The 26,421-nt window shown below is 37.7% G+C and overlaps 1 protein-coding gene across 1 annotated transcript in view; it reads left to right on the top strand.

The window, feature by feature from the left end:
* Positions 1–21,210, top strand: part of GPR63 (G protein-coupled receptor 63) — a 28,574-nt gene extending 7,364 nt beyond the window's left edge. The window contains exons 2-4 of the mRNA XM_021545195.2: positions 8,037–8,122; positions 12,610–12,687; positions 15,705–21,210. Coding sequence (XP_021400870.1) covers positions 15,847–17,106 — 1,260 coding nt within the window. The 5' untranslated portion in view covers positions 8,037–8,122; positions 12,610–12,687; positions 15,705–15,846 and the 3' untranslated portion in view covers positions 17,107–21,210. The remainder of the gene's footprint in view (positions 1–8,036; positions 8,123–12,609; positions 12,688–15,704) is intronic.
* The last annotated feature ends 5,211 nt before the right edge of the window (positions 21,211–26,421 follow it).

The following is a 26,421-nucleotide window of genomic DNA, read 5'->3' on the forward strand; positions in this document are numbered from 1 at the left end:
GGGCAATTTCTGTAGTTTGCTGAGGCTACAGAATTACAGAATGTACCTATTTAGCATTATGATGCTCTTATATAGAAGCATGAGTCAGATTTTCAGGCAAATATGTACAGACCATTATAGGTACCCAGAGGTGTTAATATACAGTGCTGTTACAAAACAAGAGAAATAAAATAGGTACATAAAATGATTTAGGTGATTTCACTTTTTAGAAATGCATGTTCTGTCTGACTGCTGAGTAAACTTATGTGGTTACCTCAAAGCTGTGTTGAGTTAGGTGAAATCAAGCTCAGCCCTAGTGGGAAGAAAGGGAGTAGGGGCATGGTGTGTGTGAAACCAGATGCTGGTAAAGAAACAGAATTCCCTACACTCTGAGGTTGGGACTTTGTATTGATAAACACCAGTTTTGCCAAGCATTGCCAAAAGGGCTGTCCATTAGGGCTACCCATGAGTTTAATGCTCAGCTTGCTCAAATCTCTCTTCATTGCTGTCAGCAGGTCAGGCAATGTGGACTTGTGTGCCACCACTGTGCAGCTGAGTCACACAAAGTTATGCAGAACTGAAATGATTCACTGCATGCTAGAGGTATCAGAGGTATTCTGTAGATTAAAGATTGGCTTTCTGCTGATGAGTCTTTGAGATACAGGCAGTGGTGGTTCTATTCTACATAACTTTGCAAGGTTGAAGTTGCCAAATTCATGTGTATGTTTAAGATAGATTCTGTGATTTTAAGTTGTATCCATTCATCCTGTGATAGAATGTCTGATGTTATCCAGTTGCATTGGGAAATTGATAGTTACTATCCAGTTCTTCACCTGGATTTTGTGAATATTTTTGAACCTGTTATTTTACACCTTCAATGTTTAAAGTTACTGTTGTGGACTGGATTTTTAGTTTGATTTGTATAGATGATGTTTATAGTTTCAGATACAAAAAGTTGAAGAGTAAGTACTTCTAAAACAAGTGGCTCTACTTTGTAATGTGATCAACTTTCATCAAGGTTTTTTTTGATTGCCATTAATGGCATTGCATTCTAGGTCTTGCAAATTACTTCTCTTTGAAAAGTCTTAAGAGAACTGATTGACCAGGTGCAGTTCTGAAAGCTTCTTCAGCTGGACATGGTGAAACAAAGATGAAGTATTTTCATTTCTGAAATTCTTGGTGGAAGATATTCTCAGTATGGGAACCAGCTTTTCAAACTAGAGCAGTGAGAATTTGCGTGTGTTTTAAGGACATTATTGCTGTTCAGGTTCATTTATATGCTCAGTAATCACGATGACTGTTTAAAATATAAATGGTTTTCAGCCTATTTCCGGTGTACGGGAGGATATGGTTTGAGAATTTAGCTTTCTGCAGACAGATGGATTATAGTGTTGCTAAGGAAACAGACTATAAATGAAGTGGCAACTGGGTGTCCCTAGAATATCAGACTGCTTGAAGCTGGTATTTTTAACTCATTTAGGTGGGTAGCTAGATGATGTGATGCGAAGTTAATTTCCTGTATTTTATGGTTCATTAATTTTCATTGCTTTATTAGTATTTACAAAAGGTACCTTAACTTCCCACTCACCTTAGCTGGCATGTGGATCACGGAACAAAAAATTGCTATAGGAATTAGAAAATGGATAGAAGTTGTAGAGAGAAACAGGTTCTAAAATAATCATTTCAACTACTGCTTAGTGGATAGGTAACAGGATATAAAGACCTGGCAGCAGTATGGTCTGACTGAAAAACTGATATGAGAAGTGAGCTGAGTTGCTTCAGAGTACTTGGGAAAGAACAGAGCTATAGGTTTTGAACTTCATGTATAAACATATGTATTATAGCTATTTGATATACATGAAGTTGCTCACAGCAAGGGAATTGAATTGTGGTTATAATACTTGCTCTGCCCAAGAAGATACCTGGCTCTTTTTTCCTTAGTGCTTTTGCTGAAAATGTATTAGGTCTCCCGACCAGTGTTAATGTCTGTTGCAGCAGAGGTGTTGTTTTTGCTTTTTTTTTTTTTTTTCCTTACCAGTGAAAAGGGCAAGCATACCTGAGCCATTCTAGTTAAGTATGCAGCTAATAGGGATAAAGACTTAAGTAAGGTGAGCCTGCAGGAAAGACAACAACCTCTCCTGTTGATAAGGTGGAATGGGAGGAGGACAGGCGATGGTTCAGTCTGTGGAACTTCAGAAAGTTGCCTTACCTACTTCTGGAACAAAAAGGTCTGGAGAGCTCATAGTAAGTTTGAAATTGGTAAGAACTTGCCAAGCAAAGATAGTTTGTAAGCTAAATATGAAATGGAAGGCTAAGGAAGTTTTTCAAGTATGTACAGGTGGTTGATAGAATTTCCATTCTATGTGTTGTGAATTGAAATGAAACTGTTTTCCAGTAAAACACATTCTGGAAAATGTGTCATTTTTCCAGCAGTGTAAAACCTTCACAACATGCAGCATTTGAACTGTTATTTAGAGTACATTTGAGGGAACTCTTTCTGGTCTTTTCTGCCAGGTAGGCAACAGAGATCTTTGTGGAGATGGCATTTAAGACACTATAACTTTTCCCTCCATGACTGTCAAATTATTGGATTTATTGAATTTATGTGAGTTCTGTCAGTTTGCATACAGATCAGGATCTGCCACTGTCTTTTCACTGGAGCAGTAGCTAGGCACAGACTAGAATTTCATGGCATGTAAAACATGATTTTTCCTCTATAATCAATCCTTTGCTGAGGGGCTTTGGAACTGAGCAAGTTTAATTGTCCTGGTGGCCCCTGATACCTTAAATCTTCCTGTAAGTCATTCTCTGTGTGCTCATTCTGTTATGGAAGGAGCAGTAGGACCCATGAGAAAGCTGTTGATAAAGAGCTTTTTTCTCCTGAGTTGGAAATACAGGAGAAGCATCACTTTGGATTTTATGCGTGTTTGTTTTTGATGTCTAATGATGAATAATGTTAATATCAGCAGTATCATTATGGTCTATAAAGAGGTTTACGGAGAGCATAGAGGCAAGGGTTTAATTTCTGATCTCATGGTGGATGTCATTACACTTGTTTTCTTATAAATCATGTCCATAACTTTGAGGTGTTTGTAACTTTTGTGTGTTTCAGTGTTTTAAAAGTTGTTATGAGTCTCTTGGTCTGAATTTTTCAGCTGTTATTGAGTAGCTGTAATTGAATTAGAAGTTATATGTTACATTTATACTATTTAGAGTTATTCTGGGTGCAGGGTGATAAATTCCATACAGTATTTTCCCAGGTTCAATTTCATGTCTAAACAGAGGCTGAATAAACTTCTCAGTAACTAAAGAAACACTGTTATTTTTTGTTAATATTTCCAAAATTAATTAGTTGAGCATACTTAATGGTTGAGTAGGGAAATATGATCTTTAGCTACCAAAGTAGAAGATAACAGGAATTAATGGATTACACCTTTCTAGTAAGGTTATACCTCTCTTTGTAGGTTTGAGGGATTTGGGATGTTTTTATTTTATGTTGGTTTGCCGTTCTTTTGTGGGGTGTGTGTTTTTTCAGATGTTTGGTTATTTATTTCTACTTCTTAAAAATAGTGTGAAAACCCCATGGAAATAATCGTTTCTTAAATACAAAGTCTGTGAACTCAGAACTGCTGTAGCTATCTATGGAAGGCATTTGATTTGGTCTTCTGTATGCTTAAAAGGTCCCAAGTAGTAGAGAATCCATTTGATTAACTGTTAATTTATTTGTAACAAGGAATTATAAGGTACTCTAAAAAATTGTTCCTGGTGAGGATTTGAATTCTTCAGTTGATATTTGTTTACTTTTCATTTTTATAATTAAAAAGCCCAGAAAAAATTGAAGTATTGATCTCTTGTATTACATTAAAAGAAAGTGTGCTTTAAAAAATCATGAGACTAGCTGATTTAAATGTTTTTGGCTTGCAAATGTAATATTTTTTTTTCCATTTCTTTGGGATGAATGTTACAAGCCCTGCTTGTTGGGTCTGAACAGAAATTGTTAGTGCCTGTATTGCATAGGTTCTGAATGTCTGTAATATGTCATCTCACCCTGAGAGTTGTCCAGATGGGAGCTCTTAATTTAACTGTCTTTTAATCTCCAGCATGAATAGATTTCTGACTAGGATTGTTTCTCCAAAGTAGTTGCTATCTTAAGTTTTATTCCAGTTGGCTGACATGGCCCAAAAATAATTCTGAAGCTATCAAATCAGATGATACAGACAATGATCAGTAATTTGGTTGTTTATTTATTTTGTCTTTCTGTATTAGGAAGAAGAAGTTACTATTGTAACATGTGGCTGATTTTTAATAGACTAATTTAGAGTAAAAGCAAAGTATAGGATAAATCTGGGGAAAAATCAAAGGAACCTTATAACTTAGATTATTTTTTTGTATTAAACATTTTATGTTTGTCTTTGGTTGAATATAGATGATAATGACTATTGGAAATATATGCCTATGTGTGTATATGTATGAGAAGAAAGGTTGTAATATAAATAGTCATATAAAGTAAATCTTTGCTTAGTTCTCAGCTAAATCTTGCAGCCTTTGAGCCCTCAGGACAGAATGCTGTGAGTGGGGAGTCACCTCATTTAACTTGCTGCCAGCACCTCTTCCATGGGAGCCAAGTGCCAAGAAGTGATATCCATACACCTGTATTGCAGCAGCAGGACTCCTGGGCAGGCACAGAACTTGGCTCTAGCATGACCTGAATCCCTGAGGGAAAAGCAGAAGTGGGGCTGATTGCTTTGCTCTGAGAGCTAAATCAAATCCCAGGAAATTGTGGTCAGGACACTGTGTGAAAAGTGGACACATCTGGCCATTCTAATCACTTTTTCATTAGCATCCCTGCATCTTTTTACAAATAGATGAATTTTTGTTAAGATAAATTCCGTTTCAAGAAGCAGGTATGTTTCTGTGGGAGATACAGCTTAAATTCCACCAGTGTAGAGTGCTGCTGCTGGCATTACCATTTTTATAGGCTGAGTTTTGTAAGCCCTTGCTTACAAAAGAAGACACTGTGCTAACAGCTGTTGTCCAAACTACTGACAGAAAAATTCATCTTCCCCTGTTTTCAGCAGAAGGCAATGCAATAGTGTATGTTGGGGCACTACAGAGGAAGTAAGAATGATGTAATGCAAGGAGCCTTAAGATCTCTACCTTAAGGTATATGAAGGTGGAACATTTTCACAGAGCTCAGAGAATATAGTAGGTAAGTTTCTGTAGTTGAAAAGCCAAAATAGCCTTAGGACAACTCTCTTAAAGCTTTCTGACTTGAAGCAAACTTTTTTACTTAATATCTTCTGACAGACTGACTCTTTTGTGAAGGAAGTAAGCTTTCAATATTTCACTTCATTGTTGCCTGTGGTTTGACTTAGTATCCCAAAAAAAATGTTAGGAAAACTTGATAAAATATGGCTATAGACTAGGCATGAGGAGACGTAGCGAATTGTCAGTAAAGTATGTAACAAAATTATAACTCATTTGAAAAGCAATTTCATAATATTTCTGATCTTCTCTAGTCTTCTACTAAGTCTTTAATGTAATCTGAATACTTGTGAGAAACACCTTTAAGTTTAATTATGTGTAAGATCTTTGTGATTTTAGTTCCACTATTTCAGTTCTCTGTAAGTGACAGCTCCTGGTTTGGGGAATCAAAGATGCAAAATTTTCTATGATCATCAGAAAGTACAGGTTTTGCACCATTCTTGCTTGTGTTGCAGGACTGACTGTTAAATTAAAAATACTGCTTGGTATGTAGAAGCTAAATCTATGTCTTAAGCCTTGATCTGTGTTCCCCAGCATCTCACGGTTTCAGGCCTAAATGTGAAGCTTTTAAATTTGCTTGCCAGGGTCTGTTTTAGTTCAGTTTATTCCTTCTCTCTGGGACTGGGGAGCTGGGTTCAGGAATGAGTGAATGAAGAAGCAAAAGGTCAGGACTACCCTTTTAGTAGCTCTGCCAGGTCTAAATGCTGATATAATCAAGGTTGTAATTCCTCAAGTAGAGCTCTTTGCAGGATCAGGAATCCTTGCACTCAAATTTCTTGAAGGGTTACAAAGCTTTTCCACTCTGTTCTTAGAAAAAAAGCCTGATGAATAATTTATAATGGAGTGGAAAAAAAGAAGTTTCATTATGAAACAGTTTTAACCCCTAACTGTCAACAGAAAACTACCCAAAGCAATCTTGCCCAGCAAGCTCTGCAATGTACTCCAATTTAATAAAATTTTCCAGATGTACTTTGTAAAAGTACTTCTGTTTTTTTCTTCTTGGTGGTTAGAAGTGAAAGAATTTCCTAGTTTATCATGATGTTTCAGATGCTTGTCTAAACTGATTTTAAAGGTAATTTTATTTTAGTGAGAGTTGGGAATATTTTCTGTGATCATGTAAGTAGAGATTGGAAATGGTGCTTGTGTCATAGGATGTGCTTGTCTGGTGGGAAGATCTTACAGGTTATTGAGGTATTTAATCTTGTCCAGGCTTCTGGTAGTTTTCTGCCTCCTTGCAAACCTATTCGCTTCTTTGACACTTCAGAAAGCAGAAGAAGGAAGATTACCAGTTTAAAATACTTACCTCACTACAGAGGGAACAAACCAAATGGAGAAAGTCTGTAATAATCCAATGGCTACATTTTATCTGTTTTATACATAGGTATATCTGAGGATTGTTTTCCTTCCCTCTTTGTTCTGTGGAATAAATGCAAAATTCAAATTTTTGTGGTCATGGAAAACAACTTGTATTAATTGATTATCAGAAAAATCTTTCAGACACCAGCTTCCCTTGTGGCTAGATAATGTGTTCTGCAGAAGGCAGATGTCTCAGCAGACACTAGTCTGGCAAATGAAGCCTGATGTTTTGGGTGTTTGAAGTCTGTGTTGAGTTGGCTGCAGACACACACTCAGCACTGAATGGCTAAAGGGAGGTCTTACAGTGCAGCTTGTTGTTACTGCTTCTCTAGCTGAAGGCCATTGTAAACATTGTCTGGTTTGTCCTTAAGCCCCTGTGTGCATAATTTATTTAAAAAACTGTTCCTGAAGCACCCTGCTATCTTTTGTTCCAATGTGGAGGTGACTTAGAGATGTTCCTAAAGCTTATTCTTGCAGAAATTAAAAGTTATGTAGCCTTCTAAAAGCAAGCTTATGAAGTGTCTCATATATTTCTCCTCTTTTTATATATATACATATATATTTATAAATTATTTAGGTCACTTAAAACTATTAGTGTGACATAAACTCAGTTTTCAAGTCTCGCTGAAATTTTATGGCTTTCTTCTAAAAGTATAAGGAAAAGCTACCTTGAAAATTTACATTCTCAGTTAAGAACTGATGATATCTGATGATAACTGATTCTGTCATGAACTCATGATAGAATATGCAGGTTTTTAGCTATTTTAGGCCCAGTTTGCAGAAATAATTTAGCTATCTCAGGTATATTAGCACTGTGATGATGATTGATTGCTACAACCACGCATAAAGGAAGTGCTGAGATGCTGAATTGAAACTTTAATGTTTTATTCTTTCTCTCTAGACATGTTTTCTTGTCTTTTGTCCAATGCTGTTATCTTTGCTATTTGGGGAAAATTTATTTATCTTCTTTATGATGCTCAGTAATAGATTCAAATGTTACTGTTTTGAGCATCTTTAGGAATATAAAGATCAGGATCCTGATGGTTAAGGGTAAGAATTTATTTTGATAGATGCAGTAAGACTTAGAGCAGGTGGCTGCTGTGTGCTTGTCTACAAGTGAAATAAACATAGCTGAATGAGACCTGAAACAACATGTTACTCCAGGCCTGACAGATACTAGTATAAAATTGTGAGATTCTCACGATCCACAAGTGACGTAGCTGAGGATTTCTTTGGTTTGATGAAACTTTGATGCCTTAGTCCGTTCTATACCTTCTGCCAGAAAGGGGGCATACAGTCTGCCTTCTGTCAAGAGACAAAGAATATTCTACTTCTCCCAATAAAAGAAAACTTTTGTTACAGGGAAAATTTTCCTATTCTGCTCTTGTCCTGCCTTGAATGTGAATATATCACTTTTTTTTTTTTTTTTTTGGCAGGTTATTTGGGAAGAGAATAATTAGCTGAACAAAACAGCCCAAGATGACTTATGATTCCTGTTCTTCATGGGAGCCTGTCTGGATTGGTATGCTTTGAGTTTTGTGTGTTGGGTTGTTTGTTTGTTTTTGGTTTTTTGGGTTTTTTTTTTGCTACACTGACATACAGTGATTGCATGGATAATTCAAAGATTCAGTTAAAATTTAGGAATTTAGGAAGCTTTCAACTTGTTATTTGCATATTAATAACTAGGTGGAGACTATGAATATTTTTCAGTATGTTTTCAATAATGTTCAGTGTTTACTGGTGCTCAAGGTACTACAGTACTCACTCAGCTCTTCATTATGATTATGGTTAATGTGACCATTGAACTGTGGGAAAGTTAGAAGTCAGGGAAAGATGACAGAACTAGAAATGAACATAGAACTGCCCAAGTCCTTTCACATGATCTGCATATTGAGAACATTATTTTTCCCAAAGTCTAAAAAAACAGAATTATTTTTTACATTTTGAATATTTGTGGTTTACAGTAGTGACTGACGTTTCTTGACAGTTAATGGCTCTCTGAGTTAAGGTCATAAGGAAATATAATCAAGAGAGCAATTAGTTGTGCTAAATGACCCAAAGCAGAGGTGACTGTTTCCCACAGTACTTTCATATGAAAATTGGTACAATAGTGTTTATAGAGTGGAAAAAAGAACAATTTCCTAAATTAAAGTAATGCCTCTTGTGAATAGTTTTATGGGTCATCTACTCATGCAGTGTAGTTGATTAGTTTCAATTTAGGTTATATGTAAATAGGTATTAAAACTGAAAACTGCTACTTTCTTTTAGGTGAGTAAGAACATTGTTCCTGCTGCTTTGTGCTCTGACTCATTCTTTTCACTGGTTAGCAGAAAGGATTCCATTGTAACATGTTCCTGCCTCTGCTTAATTGCATAGGAAACAATGCTTGATTCGTATTTAGAGGGGTTTGTCCTGGGCTTATTTGTACAATAATGTGGTGTCACACATCCGAGTATTTTCTTGTGGCACATAAATTCTTTTGAAAACAAAATAAGCCCATGTCCTTCATGTTTCTTTTTATTGCTTTTGCCCTAAGAATATTTTGTTTTTTAAATGTTTTTTATGTTGCAAAAAATAATTTTTTGCTGAAGTTTGCGGGTAAAATAAGACCATTGACAGTAGCTATAAAGTATGCAGAAGCGTCTGGGACCACTTAAAAATCCCAAAGAAATAGGATCACTGTACCAGGCAGTGCTACCTTCAGGTTTCTGAATAAGAATGATTTTTGTGTGCTGGATGAAATCTTGGTGCTGGTCAGTATTGCCAATATATGCTTGATTTTAGCAGATGAATTTTTGAAGTCATTGAACATTTTGGCAGCTGTTCATAGTGTGTTCTGATCTGCGTTAAACTTAGATGTTATTATGGCACTGTTCTGTTCCCTTTTTTGTCTTTTTGGAGTTTCTGGCTTTGACTGATGTCAGTTTTGTATATAACATACAATCATTTATTTCCAGTTGATCATGCTATCCAAATTTTGAACAGGAACCTTTTAGCTTCTAAAGCTGTAAAAAACAGGCACCATAGTTCTAGCAAAAATTGTATTTGATGAATGGAATTTGTGTGTTATTTAGCTTTAAGTATGTACTTCATTGAAATAATTGTGCCTATTATGTTCCATAAAAAGGAAGTTGTATATCAGTAAGAACCTTGCTTGAGAGAAAATGTGCATACACAGTAAATTTCGGCACTGAAATTGAAAAAACCGATTGTATGAAGCATTTTTGCATCTGAAAAGAATCTGTGAGAGTACATGTTCCAAAAGTGAGAATGCTGTGACAAAAAGGTATCTATCTGCCTCTTGCTTGAGTACCTGACCATCAGTAGACTTACCCATTTAAACTAGCAAAGCATGGTTCTCTTTTACAAGCTGTGTGATTACCATTCAGCGAGGACTGGGGCTTTGAAATGGTAGGATCTGCCTTTCTCAAAGAGCGAGTCAGAACTGAAACACTGCTGCTGTGAAATTATCTTACTGGTTTCTTTCATCTCATACTTCTATCTTTACATAATTTTGGATAAGTTGGAAGGGTAGGAAGAAGGGTGGAGGGACATGTTTAATAATCATGTGCATGCTCGTGAAAGAAGGCCTTTAAGTAGGGGAAAAAAAAGAAAAATAGATGGTGGCAACAGAATGGAACCTCTTGAGTTTATTGGCTGAATTGGTCAGTCACTTCCATGAATGATGATAGCAAGCACTGCCTACAGGTTAGATAAGTGTAAATCCAAACCAATATCTGAGCATGCAGATTCTGTGTGCCCTGCACACATATATTTCATAATCAGAGTTGTAAACAGAACCAAGAGAAGGGTGCTGCTGGAAACCATCTGGAAGCAAGAAGCACGGGAGCAACATAGGACTCAAAGCCTGCAGTCCTCTTATGAGGTTAGGTGTCTTCTTTGCAACAGCTGGTTACTGCTCACTCTCTCACCCTTCTTGAAAAGACAGGACTGATGACTTATGCAACAGCTAAATGGCTGGTGCTCTTTCGACTTTAAGCACTAGGCTGGGTCTAGGCAGCAGCTTGGATGAGGTCATTCTTCTCCTCTTCTCTTAATGCTTCACAGAGAAATATGCAAACATCACACAGAGGGGACAAAGCACCAAAGGGGATGTAGCTATTTCAATAGAGAGCTGAGATAGTGAGAGAATGTATGAGATTATTTTTTCTTTCTTTTTCTGGGTTTGTTAGGAATAAACTATAGGCACTTGTGCATCCTTTATCCTTTGCTATATACTGGATGATACTGACTTGAGAAATGCAGAGTAGCACGATCTTTTCAACTGAATTAAGGATGCAGAACACTTTTACTCCTCCCCTTGTCTGGTTCTTTCTGTTATGCAGGAAAATTTAGGATATATCTGTATTTTCTAAAGCTCTGTTTGTTTACTATGAAACATTAGCAGTTGTTTCTCTGGTTTTTGTTTGATTTGTTTTCCTCTTTAAAGCTTTTATGATATGTGTGATTCTCTAAGCCTCTGCTGAACTAGAGTGTGAGGTTGTGTGGCATAAAGGATGTAAACTTAACATGAGGGAGCAAATTCTGTTACGTGTATTTAAAGCTAGTCAAGTGACTGCATGTATTCAAATCAGAAGGCCATGTATCCTTAGCAGTCAGCAGAGAGAGATGGGTGTGATTCACCTCTTTCTACATGGACATCTGTATAATGATATATGTCCCGAATGCTATTGAATTCACAGAAGCTCTGTGACATCCTCAATATCCTGTGGCAGGTGTTTTCATGATTACTTGTGAAACAGCAATTTCCAAATGTGGGCTCCTCAGTTTGAGAGAGACATAGACATACTGAAGAGTAGAGTGAAGGGTTACAAAGATGATGAAGAGGCTGGAGCATCCCTTCTGTGAGAAAAGGCTGAGAGTTGAGCCTGAAGCAGAGAAGGCTCAGGGAGATCTTATAATAGTATAGTATAGTGTATATATATGAGTATATAAATACTTGAAGAGAGGGTACAAAGAGGACAGAGTCAAGATCTTTTCAGTGGTGCCAGGTGATAGAGGCAGTGGACAGAAACTGAAACAGGAAATTCCCACTGAAAGTGAGTTGACAATTTTTGTCTATGGTGGCTCTGTTTGAGCAGAGAGGTTGGAGAAGATGATCTCCAGAGGTGTTTTGTGATTTCTTTGACTTTTCCTATTCTTATGTTATGAGAATCATTCACTTTCCTGTGTCAGTAAAAACTTGGTAGACCTCTATGATACCTGTTTTCAGTTGCTCTTTAGTAGAGATCAAGTGGTGCAGAACTGAACATAGTACTGAAGAGATGCCATAGATGTGTATTGTAGCAGGTGATGTATCCAAATATACAGTGTATATAGCTAGCTCTTGGTTTTCTTCTCAGTTCCTTTGCTAACAATTCTGAACACATGGCTGATGTTTTCATAGAGCAGACTATGAAAATTTGAAGATCTATTTTTTTTCTGGATGGTAATTACTGGTTTAGCATCTATTACTGTGCAGATAACTTTTTTCAGTATAGGCACAGCTTTATCACTAGCACTGAATTTTATGGGGTAGACTGTTAGCTTTCCACTAACTCTTGAGAGATCACTCTGTACCTTTTTATAGTTGACCCTTATTTATTAAATTGACCTGAAAAACAGTTCATGTTCATCATCAGCAAATGTCATGGTTTTGCATTTCCCTCTTCATTTCTATAGATTAAAGAGCTTGAACCCCAGTAAAGATTTTATTTGTAGGATCATTCTGGTGACCTCTTTTCTCTGCAGAACTAAACACTCCCTTTTTTTATTTCCTGTTTGAAACTGATTATTGTCTGTAGGAGAGTTTTACATTTATCTAAGGGCAGATTAGTTTATTTTAGAGCCTTGGTGGAAAGACCTATACAAAGCCAATCAGAAATTCAGAATTTACCTTTGCTGACTTATTGATTACACAACTCTATAAGATACTACCCTGGGGATCCAATTTTCTTGCTCCAAGGTTTTAAATCCAGAATTATTTGCTGAATTTATGTTGTTTTGCAGTTCCTGCAGGATGCTACAGCTTCCTTTCCTTCATAGTGTTCTCAGCTTGTGGAGTCATAAACCTCAGTGGAACTTTGGGTGAGATTTTCTTGTTCATTTCTAAAATATTTCTTATTTGTTCTGGAAAGTTCTGTTAACCTTCTTCCTGTTGGTTACATATTTTATTCTAAAAAATGTTAAAGAAGACTAGTAGAGTTTATATAGATCAAAGAAATAAGTGCTTTGGCTAGTATATATGCTTTAGCCTGTAATTAACTTTGAGGTTTTCTCTAAAAGAGTTAGAGTGAAAATAAAATATAAAGAGAGAGAATGGAGGGAAAGAAAAATCTATAATAAAGTTAGTGGAATTGGTATTTTTTTGCAAAATGTCTATGTACACAGCTTTATATACTTTTGACGAATTTTACAGTCTTTGAAATATAATAGGACAAAATAGAAAATTATAACTTTCATTCAAGCAGTAAGAAAGTGGAATTTGTATGACTGTCTATTTGGTTTGTGTGATAAGGTTTTGGTAGCAGGGGTAGCTTCTGTGAGAAGCTGACAGAAGCTTCCTCTATGCCCTATAGAGCCAATGGAAGGGACCCACACATGAGTGTTCAAGAAAAACTGCAGCCTGTGCGAAGGACTGTATTAGAGAAGTTCATGGAGGACTTTCTCCCATTGGAGGAATCCACACTGGAGGAGGGGAAGAGTTTGAGCCTTCCCCCTGATAAGAAAGGGGCTGTAGAGACAACGTGTGTTGAACTGATTGCAGCCCCTGTTCCCTGTCCCTCTGCGTTGCTGGTGGGGAGGAGACAGATAATTAGGCAGAAGGTTAAACTCGGAAAGAAAGGAGGAGTGGGGTGAAGGTATTTTTAAGATTTAGCTCTATTTTCTCATTACCCTGCTGTGATTTAATTGGTAATGATTTGATCTAATTATTACCTAGTTATTATCTAATTATTTGATCTAATTATTAAAACCAAGTTGAGGTTTTGCCTGTCATAGTAATAGTTCCATGTTCTTACTTCAACATACAAGCCTTTTGTAATACTTCTTCTCTCCTGACCAGTTGAGGAGGGGGAGTGAAAGAGCAGCTCTTGTGGGCATGTGGTGTCCAGCCAGGATCAGCCCACCACAAGAGTCAATTAAATAAGGATGTTTATCATAATATCTTTTTTGATACCGTTGAAAATTAGAGGACACAAAGAGGTTAATCATTTATCTGAAATAAAATGCTGATGATAGCCTGGCCCTGGAAATCATCTAGTGATAGAGCTTGAAGATAGTCAGGAATTAAAGGGGCAGGTCATTTTATTGTGATTTTATTTTATGAATTCCTGACAGTAGCCTGAGCAGGCATGCTTTCAGACTGCTAGAAGTGAAACTGGGGGCATAGATCAGATTTTGTTGTCTTCGGTTAATTTCTCTGTTGGTGAAGTATTATCCAGCAAAAGGTAAACTTTTTATCCTACACAAAACATGTGGTCCTTGTGTAAATGCATAAAAAACATTCCTTCCTCTTTTTATTTTTGACTGACATTGATACTAAACAGAACCTGCATAAATACTGTGGGCAGGGTTTGTGCTACCGTAAGGTACGTGTGTTAGTAGCACAAGCTTGTCATCGTGTGCAGAGATGGAGGAGATTGCCTTCTGAAGATGCCTTTATCCCTTTTCTAATGATAAACATGAGAACAGCCAGAAGGGGCTATTGCAGTCATCCAGAATGAATGAGATGAAGCCCACTTTACATTTCTGGCTGTAGTGATCGTTTTTTGAAAAGGTATTGAATGCTTCTGGTTGCCAGCTTGATCAGATGCCAGTGTGCTCTGAGGGTGTTTAATTTAGTAGTCCAAGACAGAGGGGAGAAGCTGGCACTGAAAAGGTGAGGGAGCTCTCAACTCCCTTGCATTTTATTTGTTAAGAATGTACATACAGACAAATGTAACAGTACAATACTAGTAGTAATAATGCAGCAAGACAGTGCTTGGAACTAAAAGGAAATGTTGGATTGTGTCAGTACCTATAGGGGGTCTGCAGGAGGGCTGGAGAGGGACTTTCTACAAGGTCATGGGAGTGGTCTTAAGCTGAAGGATGAGAGATTCACACTAGATATTAGGAAGAAATTCTTTACTGTGAGACTGGTGAGGCCTGGTACAGGTTGCCTATGGATGTTGGTGATGTCCTATCCCTGGAAGTGTTCAAGGTCAGGTTGGACTGGGCTCTGAGCAGCATGGTCTAGTGGAAAGTGTTGGGGGGTCAGATCTAGAAGATCTTTATGGGCCCTTCCAGCCCAAACCATTCTATTACTATAATGCCAAGGGAGGGAGTTCAGCAGGATGAGTAAGAATTAGATTTACAAGGGAAAACAGAGTGTACATGGTTAAATTGTATGGGATACCAAGATGAATTAACAAAAACATGCCCAGACCAGTGGTAGCAGGAAAACTTACTGAAGGGGAAGAGTTGTGGTGACCAAAGAAGTGCTGGTTTCCTGCACCTTAATGTGAGTGAGCCCCTAAATGAAACAAATTGAGAAATTCTTTTATCCTGTGGACAAGTTATTTCATAACAGGTTAGGACATTTTGCATGTTTTTCCTGACATGTCTGATGTGGAAGAATTCTGTATTATGTGCAATAACTTGGATAAATAGACTTTCAGTGCTTACCAAACAGGCAAATAGACAATATACTGATACTATTTAAGGTATTTTAAAATGTTATTAAAGTTTCCACCTGTAGGCAATTTCAAAATAAAATAGCAAAGCTAGTTCAAAAATTACAAGATTCAAATAAAAATACTTTTTTGATTTATTCACTCTTAATCAGTAAAGTTTGTTTTCAAACACAAAAGTTCTCCAGCCTTGGTTACGGTAGGAAAAAAGCATGGTGAGTTGAGAGTATTGTACAGTATCAGCAGGACTGTGGGAGTAGGACATATGAGAGAAAGGCCAACTCCCATGTCTGGTGCTTGAGTAAATTGTCAACCTGAAGTGTAAAGGTATATCAAGGATACTATTCTCATTAGGTAAAGTAGAGCAATCATTCAGTTACCACTGGTTTCAGGGAGTTTTACATTGTGAATTTACATTTCTTTCTTTCTTTTCAGATGGAAGTACTGACATGAACTTAAGAACTTTGATGCTTTCAAGCATTACATTTTGATTGTTAAATGACCAGTTCAAAATACTGCCTGAACAAGATGAAATGCCTTGAAGACCTTTGGTTCTGCTTTCATTTTTCCTGAAGCAATGGTTTTCTCACCAATGTTGACGCTGGCCCATTCTGGGACCTCAAATGCTACTTTCATTGTTTATGAAAATGCCTATACGAATTTTACCACTCCCCAGTTCTTGCTTCACAGTGGCACAACACAACCATCGAGATATAATTCAAGTGCTGTGCTCACCACTGAGAGAAGTACTTCCCTAGTAAACACCACAGCTATCTTGCCATCACAAGAAGTTTTCAGGAGCTTGAGTTTGCCACTCCAGATCATTCTTTCTGCTGCTATGATATTTATCCTGTTGGTTTCTTTCCTTGGAAACTTTGTTGTCTGCCTGATGGTCTACCAGAAGGCAGCTATGCGATCTGCAATTAATATCCTCTTAGCAAGCCTGGCTTTTGCAGACTTGCTGCTGGCAGTGCTGAACATGCCATTTGCTCTGATAACAATCATTACCACTCAGTGGATTTTTGGGGATATATTTTGCAGAGTTTCTGCCATGTTCTTCTGGCTTTTTGTTGTAGAGGGGGTAGCCATTCTTCTTATTATTAGTATTGACCGATTTCTTATCATAGTTCAGAGGCAAGATAAACTGAACCCCTACCGTGCAAAGATTCTTATTGTGATTTCCTGGGCAGCATCCTTTGTTGTTGCTTTTCCGTTATCAGTAGGGAATCCTAATCTGCAGATACCCTCGAGAGCACCTCAGTGTGTTTTTGGGTACTCTACAAGCCCAGGTTACCGAGCCTACGTGATAGTTATCTTGCTAATTGCTTTTTTTATTCCATTCCTGGTAATGCTGTATTCTTTTATGGGCATACTCAACACTGTCCGCCACAATGCAGTTCGTATCCATAGTCACCCTGATAGCATATGTCTCAGCCAAGCCAGCAAACTTGGTCTCATGAGCTTACAGAGACCTTTTCAGATGAATATTGATATGAGCTTTAAAACTCGTGCCTTCACAACCATCCTGATTTTGTTCCTTGTCTTCATAGTCTGTTGGGCACCATTCACCACTTACAGCCTTATTGCCACGTTCAACAGCCACTTCTACTACAAGCACAACTTTTTTGAGATAAGCACTTGGCTCCTTTGGCTCTGCTACCTCAAGTCTGCACTGAATCCACTGATTTACTACTGGAGGATTAAGAAGTTTCATGATGCATGCTTAGACTTGATGCCCAGATTCTTCAAGTTCTTGCCACAGCTCCCTGGCCATACAAGGCGGCGCATCCGGCCCAGTGCCATCTACGTGTGTGGGGAGCATCGGTCGGTAGTTTGAAACTGCAGTTGTTTGACAATGATTGTTGTTTGCTGGGGTAATTTGTTTTTAGGCTTTAGGTTGAATTTTGTTTTGTTTCATATGGCTTTTTCAGTGTGGCCATACCTTATAACTTGATTAAATTTTCAGTACTTTGTGCAATTTTGGGAAGATGGAGGGAGGGAACGTGATTGGCTGTAATTGGGTTTACTACCAGAACACAATGTAAGCAGAATAACAAATGTTACCTCTAGGATTTTGTGGAAATCCATTATTTTAATGAAAACTATATTTGGAACATCTTGTCAGGTTTATGCTTACTAGGCCTGCAATTTTGTCTAATTGTAGGAACTTTTTTTATGCTGCTAAGATATGGTGTATTTAGTTGGTGTAATTTTTTGAAAACTGTTGCTGCTGTCTGCAAGTATATTAGAGCCAAAAACTTTCATTAGATTATTTCTATCTAATTTAACAATATTTCAGAAGTTTTCATGGTAACATTAAAAATCTGGTTTTATAATATTTTCATTAATGTTTTTGTGCACTTTACAAAATTTACTCTATATTTTGTTCATTTGAATATTTTGTTCTGTATTGAAGAGATTATTATTGCTTGTTATTATTTGTTATTTTGGTGAATTTCAATGAAAGACCCATGTAAGCTCTAGGAGGGTGATTTATGTTGGTATAGCTACAAGTACAGTCATATATTTTCTGGTTTTCTACAATTGATCAAAATTAGCTGCTCAGTTATCAGGAGATTTAGAAGGAGAAAACAGAGGAATGAGAGAGAAAGCAAGAAAAACATCATGACCTGAGATCTAGGCTAACACATGGTTTAGAAGAATGGTGTTCATGTTAAAATTGTTACAGGGTAAAGGATGAATGTGGTTGTTTTTGAGGCTGTTATAAGTTATCCAAGTCTCATGGTATGCCTGAAAACCTATCTGAAATAGTGATTTTTGGGCCTGCAATTTATACTGTATTGGTGTAATGTTGTTTCTGCTTGGAGCTCATATAAGGCTAGGTGTGCTTTTCACTGTTGAAATCATGCTGTCAGGCATTTGATGGAATAGGATTAAAAATAATAGGGTAAACCAGCACACAGATAGCAAGTGAACCATAGGTGAGGTTATGATTTAGTCTACATAGTAATTGCAGGGAGAAAAAGAATTATTGATGTGTTTTGCAATGTAAGTATTGGATCAAAACTGTAAACAGTCACAGAATCATAAAATTGCTTGGTTTGGAAGGAACCATAAATATCATCCTTCTCCAACTCCCTTGCCATGGGTACAGACACCTTCCACTAGGCCAGGCTACTCAGAGCCCCATTCAATTTGGCCTTGAGCACTTCCAGGGATGGAACATGGGAGACCTGTTTCAGTGCTTCACCACCCTCACATGGAAGAATATCTTCCTACATATTTTCTATATCTACTCTCTTTCAACCATTACCCTTTATAACAGTCAGCCGGCAGAGTTTGCTGGGGGTGTAAGTTAAATTCTCCTTTTCCCTCTGCTACTACTTCACATTGATTTTCTTCATTACTTCTTTGTCTCTGTAGTGGCTGCTGTCTCAAGGGTTTACTCACTGCTCTCCTTTATTAGGCATCAGCTTCTCTCCCTAAAATGCCAAGCTACCTTTCCGATTAAGGCTGTGTTGGTATCTTCTTGGAGAGCAGAAAGACAAAGATTTTCCTTGATGATTGCAAACCAAACTCAGACACTTTTTTTTTTTTTCAATCAGCTTAATAAATAGTTACTGTGAGACAAGTAGAATTAAGACTGAGGTGTGGGCTTTGGAGCCAGATCCCCAGTTGCTCTGAGTCTGGGAAGAATACCCTCAGAACCAACTGTTTGGGGCCATGACCAAGAGCAAAGGGATTCATGTGCAAAAAACAACCAGAGCTAGGGCTTGGACTTCCCTTGCTTCCATCTGTCTTTCGGTGCCCCAAAGCATGGGCAGCTCTCTGTTGTTCTTGTACAAGAGGAGCAAAAATAATAGTAATTTCATCTATTTCTGTGTATCCTTCACACACATGTGGATGTCCAGGGACTGCTTGCTTCCTGATGGCAAAGTATTCAAATCCCAGATTTTTTTTAAAGGTCTTCAGTAAGGAACTATTTTAAACTAAGTTAGCTCTGTTCTTGTCATTGACACCTATTAGTAAAACTGTTGTCATTATTTAAACTTTAGGAGTATAAAAGGAACAATTTTGAATTCAGTAATTTCATTAAAAAAAAATAAAGCTGCCAGCTGAGACTGTGGATTATGTGTAAAGGCACCTGGCAGTGGTAATGTTATTGATGGCTGTGCTATGCCTTTCTTGTCAGTTTTACTGATGATGGTATAGATTTTTCTGATCTAAAGGAGTTCCACTATAAAGCACAGTTTTAGTGGGTCTTTGCAGTAAGTCTTTTATTTTTTCAATTACATTTACATTGATAGCACAAGTTTATGACCTAGTTAGTATGAATTTTCTGTTTCAAAACTGTCATCCCTGTTTATCTCTGAAAGCAGCAAAATTGTGCTTAGGGTTAATGTAAAAGAGTGAGAGTGTACATTGTCTAAATGGTAGGAACAGGTATTTTTATTGTCTTCCAGCTCTACGATGCAAGAAATTTGAATATTGTAAAACACAGTAATTCAAGAAGGAAAGAAGATGAGCAATACAGGATATTTAGTGAAATTACATTCCTGAAGGAGGAGGGAAAAACATTTTGTGGGATTTTTGTGATCTCTGATATGTACTGGCTGTGAAGTATAAATTGTGAACATCAGACAGTTAATTTGTCTTGATAATTAAGCACTTGTTTACACTGACTGTAGCAAGTTTTCTGGTCAAAGCTGCATCTACTAGCTTTCTTTTCTTGGAGGAAAGAAACACGAATTTTGTGACCCAAATTCAGAGCTGATTTCTATAGTGATTTAATATTCACACTTGCCAGGTTTTTTGAAATGATCAAAGCATATAATGAACAAAAGGGTGTTCAAAAAAAGAAACAAGGTGTGGTGTACAAGTATCCCCAGGGTAATTATGTGTTTACAGAATCATTTGAGCTGTTGTGTCTATTTACTGTCTTGAGAGCAGTGCCTTGATAATTACAGCTGAAGTCCTAGGACCAAGTTGAAGACCTCTGAACTGCTCAGTCTTGCTCTCTGTGATCCTGCCGAGAATCCTGCATAACCTCACTGAGATATGTAGTGTTAAAACACATACATGCTGGCAGAAGTGGGTCTCCTGAGGCAATTTAATGGTCCTGACCGGTCAAGACCAAGGAATTTAAAAACTCAGACTGATCCTTCTGGACTTTAAAGGGAAATTATAATTTTCTTCCTCTCCAGAGATAATAGTCATTACTAATCTGTATTCCCTCATGTTCTATTTTCAGACATCTTTAGTATGGAGGATTTAAATGAATGTATTTTGAAGTAGGTTGCAGTTTAATTCATTCAGTCAAAGCATGCTGCTTACACAGGTCTCAGTTGTACAAATCTATTGCTGAAATTATTATTTTGTACTCAAAATTGTGTATTTTTGACATTTCTTGTTACTTATGTAAAAATTTCTGTATATAGGGAAGAAAACTGTTTTGCCTCTTGCTTTCTGTCACTATTTTTTTCACTTGTATGCTTAATGCTTTTATATTTTATTTTGGGCATATGCATAAATAACTGTGAGATTTCAGTGATCTTTCTGAACACATTTGAGATTTTTAATTCTTAAATCATTAAACAACGCCCTCCTTGAGATCTTAATTTATTTTATGTGAAAACTAAAAATTTAGCGCACAAGTTTGTTGTGGTTGGAATGGTGAGAAATATCTTAAGTCCGGTTTTCCAGGAGCCACTACTTTGAACTGTTTTGGTTTTTTTGGGTTTTTGTGGGGGTTTTTTTTGTTTGTTTTTTGGTTTTTTGTGGGTTTTTTTGGCTAGTCATTTTCTGATGTGGAGAAACCTTGAATTATTGTTTTAAAAAAAGTTAAGTAGAATTATGTTGTCTTTTCTGTACATAATACACCCATGAAAATACCTGAGAAACAAAAAAAAAAGAGAAAATAAACATAAACATTCTCAAAAATGTAGCAAAAGTCTTTAGAATTTACTCTCTTGTTCATAAATGAACTTGTTTCTTGTGTTTATTGCCCACCTCCATAGTTTCAAACACTTCTTTTATCTGTCTATAAAATAACCAGGACTGCCTGATATAGAGGGTTTTGTTTAAGCCAAAATGTTTCTTGCATAAAGCATTCGCAGAATGCTCTTTTCTGAGACACTGCAGTAGAGATGTGTCAAGATATCTAAAACAATTGGAATAGTATCCAGCAAGCAGAGAGTCTAACAAGAAAGTAACTTTCCTAAAATACTACCTGAACTGGGTGTCCTACCTTTTAGTTTGCACTAAGTAATTAGGATCATCTTGCTGTGCAGTAAACAAAGCAGGCAGTAGTACTGCAGGGCATGATTCATACCAACACAAGACAATGACCTTTATGATTCAAGTGCTGCATGTCTGTGATGGATTATTCCCCATATTAATAGAGTGAAAAAAGTTAAACAGCTCTTTTGGGGAAAACTTTCAGCTTGATGATGACTTAGCAGAAATGCTGTTGAAGTAATTTCTTTAAGTGATAAAGACATATCCCCAAAGAGTGTCTGAGAGGGGATACATATTTCTGGTTGCTTGAAAATGGCTGTGCTCAGCTGCTGAAGTGCCTCATTCTGAGACTCCATACCTCTGCAACATCCACTTTTTCCTCTCTCATCTACTCCTGGTGCCCCCTATCTCCCCAAGGCAGCTCTTTCTGCGTCACTGCTCCTTCTTGCAGCAGGTACAGTGGTGGCAGGAAGAGGTGGAGGTCCGTGGGCAAGCTGTGGAGGCAGCAAACCTCTCACCCCGTGCCACTCTTTCCTGTCTTTGAGTTCAGGTTGGACCATCAATGACAGACTGAGGACAAGTTTTACCACCTCTGGTTTTAGCACTCTCCCAGGATAGAAGAGTGTTACAGGAGCGCATATGTTTGCCTCTAGTGCTAGTACAGGATCCTTGTTTTATCCCCAGTAGTGTTAGAAATTTTATTTTTACCTCATCTTTCAGCAGCTGGGCTACATCCATCATCAGACAGTTCATAACAATAAGAATCCCTGAGCTGACCTGTGTCTCTATGAGTGTTCTGGGCACAGGATCTGCTAGTGAGCTTCCAGCATAATAAAACCTCCTACAGCTTGCTCTCAAAACAAAATGGCGTACATGGAGACAAGCACATCTCTGCTCAGATGTAAGTGGTAAAACAGGCATAAGTCAGTGGCTGCACTGTATGGTGGAAGAAAATGTGAGTTGTGATGGGACTTCTTAAGTGCCCCTTACAGAGACAGTGTTTGTTTTTAAAATTGATAAATGGGTATCTATGCACAGATTCTTGGGTTGTGTTCTGCCTTATTGTGTGACAGTGAATGCAGCTTGATACCAAATCATTAAAGTACTGCTAATAAGTAACATAGTGTTCATAAATACCAAAGCAGGCCTTGTTCCTGGCTTATATTATTATCCTGTCTACATAACCAGCTTTGCCAATGTGTGGGCACACAACATAGCAATAATGAGATATACTCCTCATTTAATAGGTGCTCTGCTTTCAATAGGTTACTGCAATCCAAACCTCTGTGGTTGACCTGAAATAAAATTGGGCCTTTTTGCCATCATGAGTAGAAATTCCATTAATATTTTCCTGTCTTTTGAAAGAGAAGGTCTTGTGAGACAAATGACAGTTCCTCCAAGAATCAGTTAATCTGATCTCCAGGAGGGATGTAGTCACAGCTGAAATAAATTTAACAATATCTTCTTTTGATTTAGTGGACTTAGGCTCTGTATCAAAGACAGAGGGAAGTTTTTGGTGGCTGAACACCCAGGATGGCAAGAGGGAGCCACTGAAGCCTATGTGAAAATCTCAGTGCTATAGTTTGAGCCTGCTGTTCTTTCAGGTGTCAGTGCTGCTTTTTTTCTGTAAAAGTAACTCTTTTCAAAGGAAGAGAGATGAAATGGTATCTCTTCCATCATTTCTTGCTTTTTTATTGACACTTTAACTGTGAGAATAGCAATTTTGAATTTGGTTCCCTGGACTTGGGTTTCTTTCCCTTCCTCACTGAAGAGGAATTGTAGCTGTCATTTATCAGCCTGTGTTCTGCACAGCCCCTCCTGTGAACTCTTTCACACTTAACACTCTTTGGGTTGGAGAGACAGGATGAGTGTGGGAGGATGTGCTCCAGCCACTGTTTGGTACCAGATGACAGAGTTTCATAGTTTGGCTGTCAGGAGAGCAGCAGTGGAAGCCAGGCTCTCTCCATCAGTGCAGTAACTACCCCAGCCCAGGTGTCTCCCTTCTGCTGAACATTTAATTAATCTTTAAAAGTCAAACGGCTTTTACAGAGGTGAGGGAGGATGCCCTTTCTGTTCCTAACTGAGTTTAGGTAATAATTCATCGATTCAAGATGTGAGGAGAGACTGTTGAAAATCACATGGCATCCTGAGAACAACTGAAACCACATCTCCTTCCTAATATTTGCTACTGAATTATTAGGTTAAAGGAGTGGTCTATCAAGACTTTCATTTATGGGCTTTTTCTTCACAGCCTAAGCTGTTGGTTGAGCTCTGAAAATGCCTATGGCTGGATCTTCTCTGTGGCATAATGTAAAGCCTAGTTTGGGATGGATATGGCTTACTGCCATCAGTGCTGCAGCACTTCTGGATGTATGCAGAAGCAGGTGTATATGATGAGATACATCTCTGATACTTCAGCTACCTATAGCATAGATAGCTCCACCAATCACTTGAGGTTCTTGCAGCCATTGGAGATGAGTAGATGCTTTCAAGTTTTTAAGAGCTCCTCTGGAAGGTTACTTTTCAAAAGGAGTGAGAGAAACAGCATGAAAAAGCTCTAAATTTTTTTTTTTTTTTTTTCTGGTGATGACTCCACTGGAAAAAATATTAGGCATTGTAGAACTTAATTCACTTCCTCCAGTGCTTCTTTGTAGATGAGATGCAAATTCCTGTACTTCTATCCATGATGTTAATTTCCTCCTGAAAAATTAAATTTGGCTCAGTTTGGTCCAATTTTTCAGAAGGAATTAGAGCCCTTTGCTTCTGTGTGAGACCTCCTACAGTGAGTTAGTATTGTTAAACTAGAGTGCATTGCCCTTGTACCTTTAATTACTTGGTCTTTGATTTCTCATGTTCCAATGTAGACAAGATATAAAGTCACTTCTAAAATTACCCAGCCTTCTACCATGTGTTTTAAAATTACTCCATTTCTGTTATGTCAAATTTAGAAATACAGAAGACATCACTGCTGAGGCTGAGCTGCTCTCATATCTATTTTGTTAGACTAGAGGGAGCAATGGAAGATTTGTAAGACTAAATTTAAGTAAGAACAAAGCCAAGGGACTCTCTTGAGGGAATCTGACTTTGCAGCCTACTACTTGGGCAAGTCAGAATCCTTGAAGACAGCCCTAACTGCCTGTTTGATTTCAGATTTTGATGTGAAGTGCAGGAGCAATCCTGTAAATGTCAGCGGGAGCTAAAGCTTTACGTGTCCTGATCGCCAGGCACCAGCATCTCATTCATTCCTGTTCCCCTCATTCTGTCCCCATCAAGCTTTGTGGCCTCTTGCAGTGTGCTGTGCCTTGGGGCACTTGGATCTCACTTTGCCTTTTCAGCAGCATGTGCTGAACCTTCCTGCTGAGAGGTAAATCCATTTCCATGTGTCTGTGTTTTAAAGGAGGTGAGTTCTTTTTCCTTAGATCCCTGCCTTCCTCCACATGAACTGGAAATGTAGGATTTCGGGTAGGTGCTGTGGAGGATGGAAACCAGGACTTCAGCAGCAAGGTGTCAGTCCTGCCAAGTATTTCTACTGGAGAGCTGCTTTTCTGTCAGCTGGACAACCTGAGACAGCCTGAGGTGGCTGACTTCACCGGGCAGCAGGTGTAGGTCCCCACCTCTGACCCTCTCACATGAGGCTGCAGCAATTCTGGTGCCCTTCTGGTCCTTAGTGCCTCATCTTTATCACACAATGGGAGATTTTTTTAAAAACAAAAGCATGTCTTCAAGAATAAAGAAAATTTCTAGAAGTATTTTATATTGAGATAATTTGAGAGGTGCTTTTGTTAGCACAATAATTAATTCATGTGATTTATATTACACAAGAGGCCAGACTACCTGACTGTGGTAACTTTTTCTGGCTCTATTCTATATGAGATCCTGATTCCACTTACATAAAACTTAATTTTATTAGAGGCATTGTCAAGGTAAACCTGACTGTTGATAGAAACAATCTCAAACATAATTTAAAGAGGACAAAGAAATTGCACTTTCAAGAGGCTAATTCATCCTAAGTCAACATTGGTGGCACTTGATTCTGGAAAGTTTGCTTTTCTAAAGAACTTTCTCAGAGGAATTCATTAACTGAAAACCTGTGACTAATGAAACGTGTTTTGTTCTTTTGAAGTTCAAGCTAATTTCCATGAAGGTTACTATTACTAAGCAACAGATTCTGCAGAATGTCTCCTGGGGGGATGAAACTATAATATGCACAAAGACTAAAGCAAAACATAGCGTAAAAAATGATGAAATACTACTCCCAGACACAGAGGCCACAAGTAGTACCATGGCAGGGCCTGTTTTGGAGTCTCCTTCCTTGAAAGCAGTTTTTTGACCAATGGGAAAGCTCCTGCAGGAGCAAAAGGTCAGCATGAACCGTATCACCATCAGCCTGTACTCAAATGTTGGGGTACACCAGAGCATGACAAAAGGGGGGAAAAAAATTAGTAGCAAATATATTTCAACAGCCATGATTCTTTGGAGGAAAGCAATCACCTGTGATATAGTGTAGTGATATTAAAAGAAGAATGGATATTCCAGTGGTGAGAGCAGAGGAAAATGAAATGCAGGAGTGCTTTCTAGAGTCACAAAAGATTATGTCATCTATGCACCTTTGTGTCAGAGTACAAATATTTATTTATACCTTGCCTACGTAAAAAAAAAAACAAAAAAAACAACACACCTGGATATTCAGATTTTTGAGGATAGACATTTCATTCTGTCCTCTTAATTTACTTTTATCCACCAGCTTAACTAAATACAAGGTACAAATTATCATCAAAACCCCAAATCCCTTGATTACTTCCAATAACCTTTTAAATGTTCAAGTGAGCTCATTTGGTCTTGTTCTTTTCTTCCTTGGGTTAAGTTTGGGTGACTCTGTATGTGGTGTAATTTTCTGGTGAATTTCAGTATTTGTTCAATAGAATTAATGAACTTTACAATCTCATGCAACTGA

The sequence above is a fragment of the Lonchura striata genome, chromosome 3 (assembly GCF_046129695.1).
Source record: "Lonchura striata isolate bLonStr1 chromosome 3, bLonStr1.mat, whole genome shotgun sequence".
NCBI classification, from domain to species: Eukaryota; Metazoa; Chordata; class Aves; order Passeriformes; family Estrildidae; genus Lonchura; species Lonchura striata.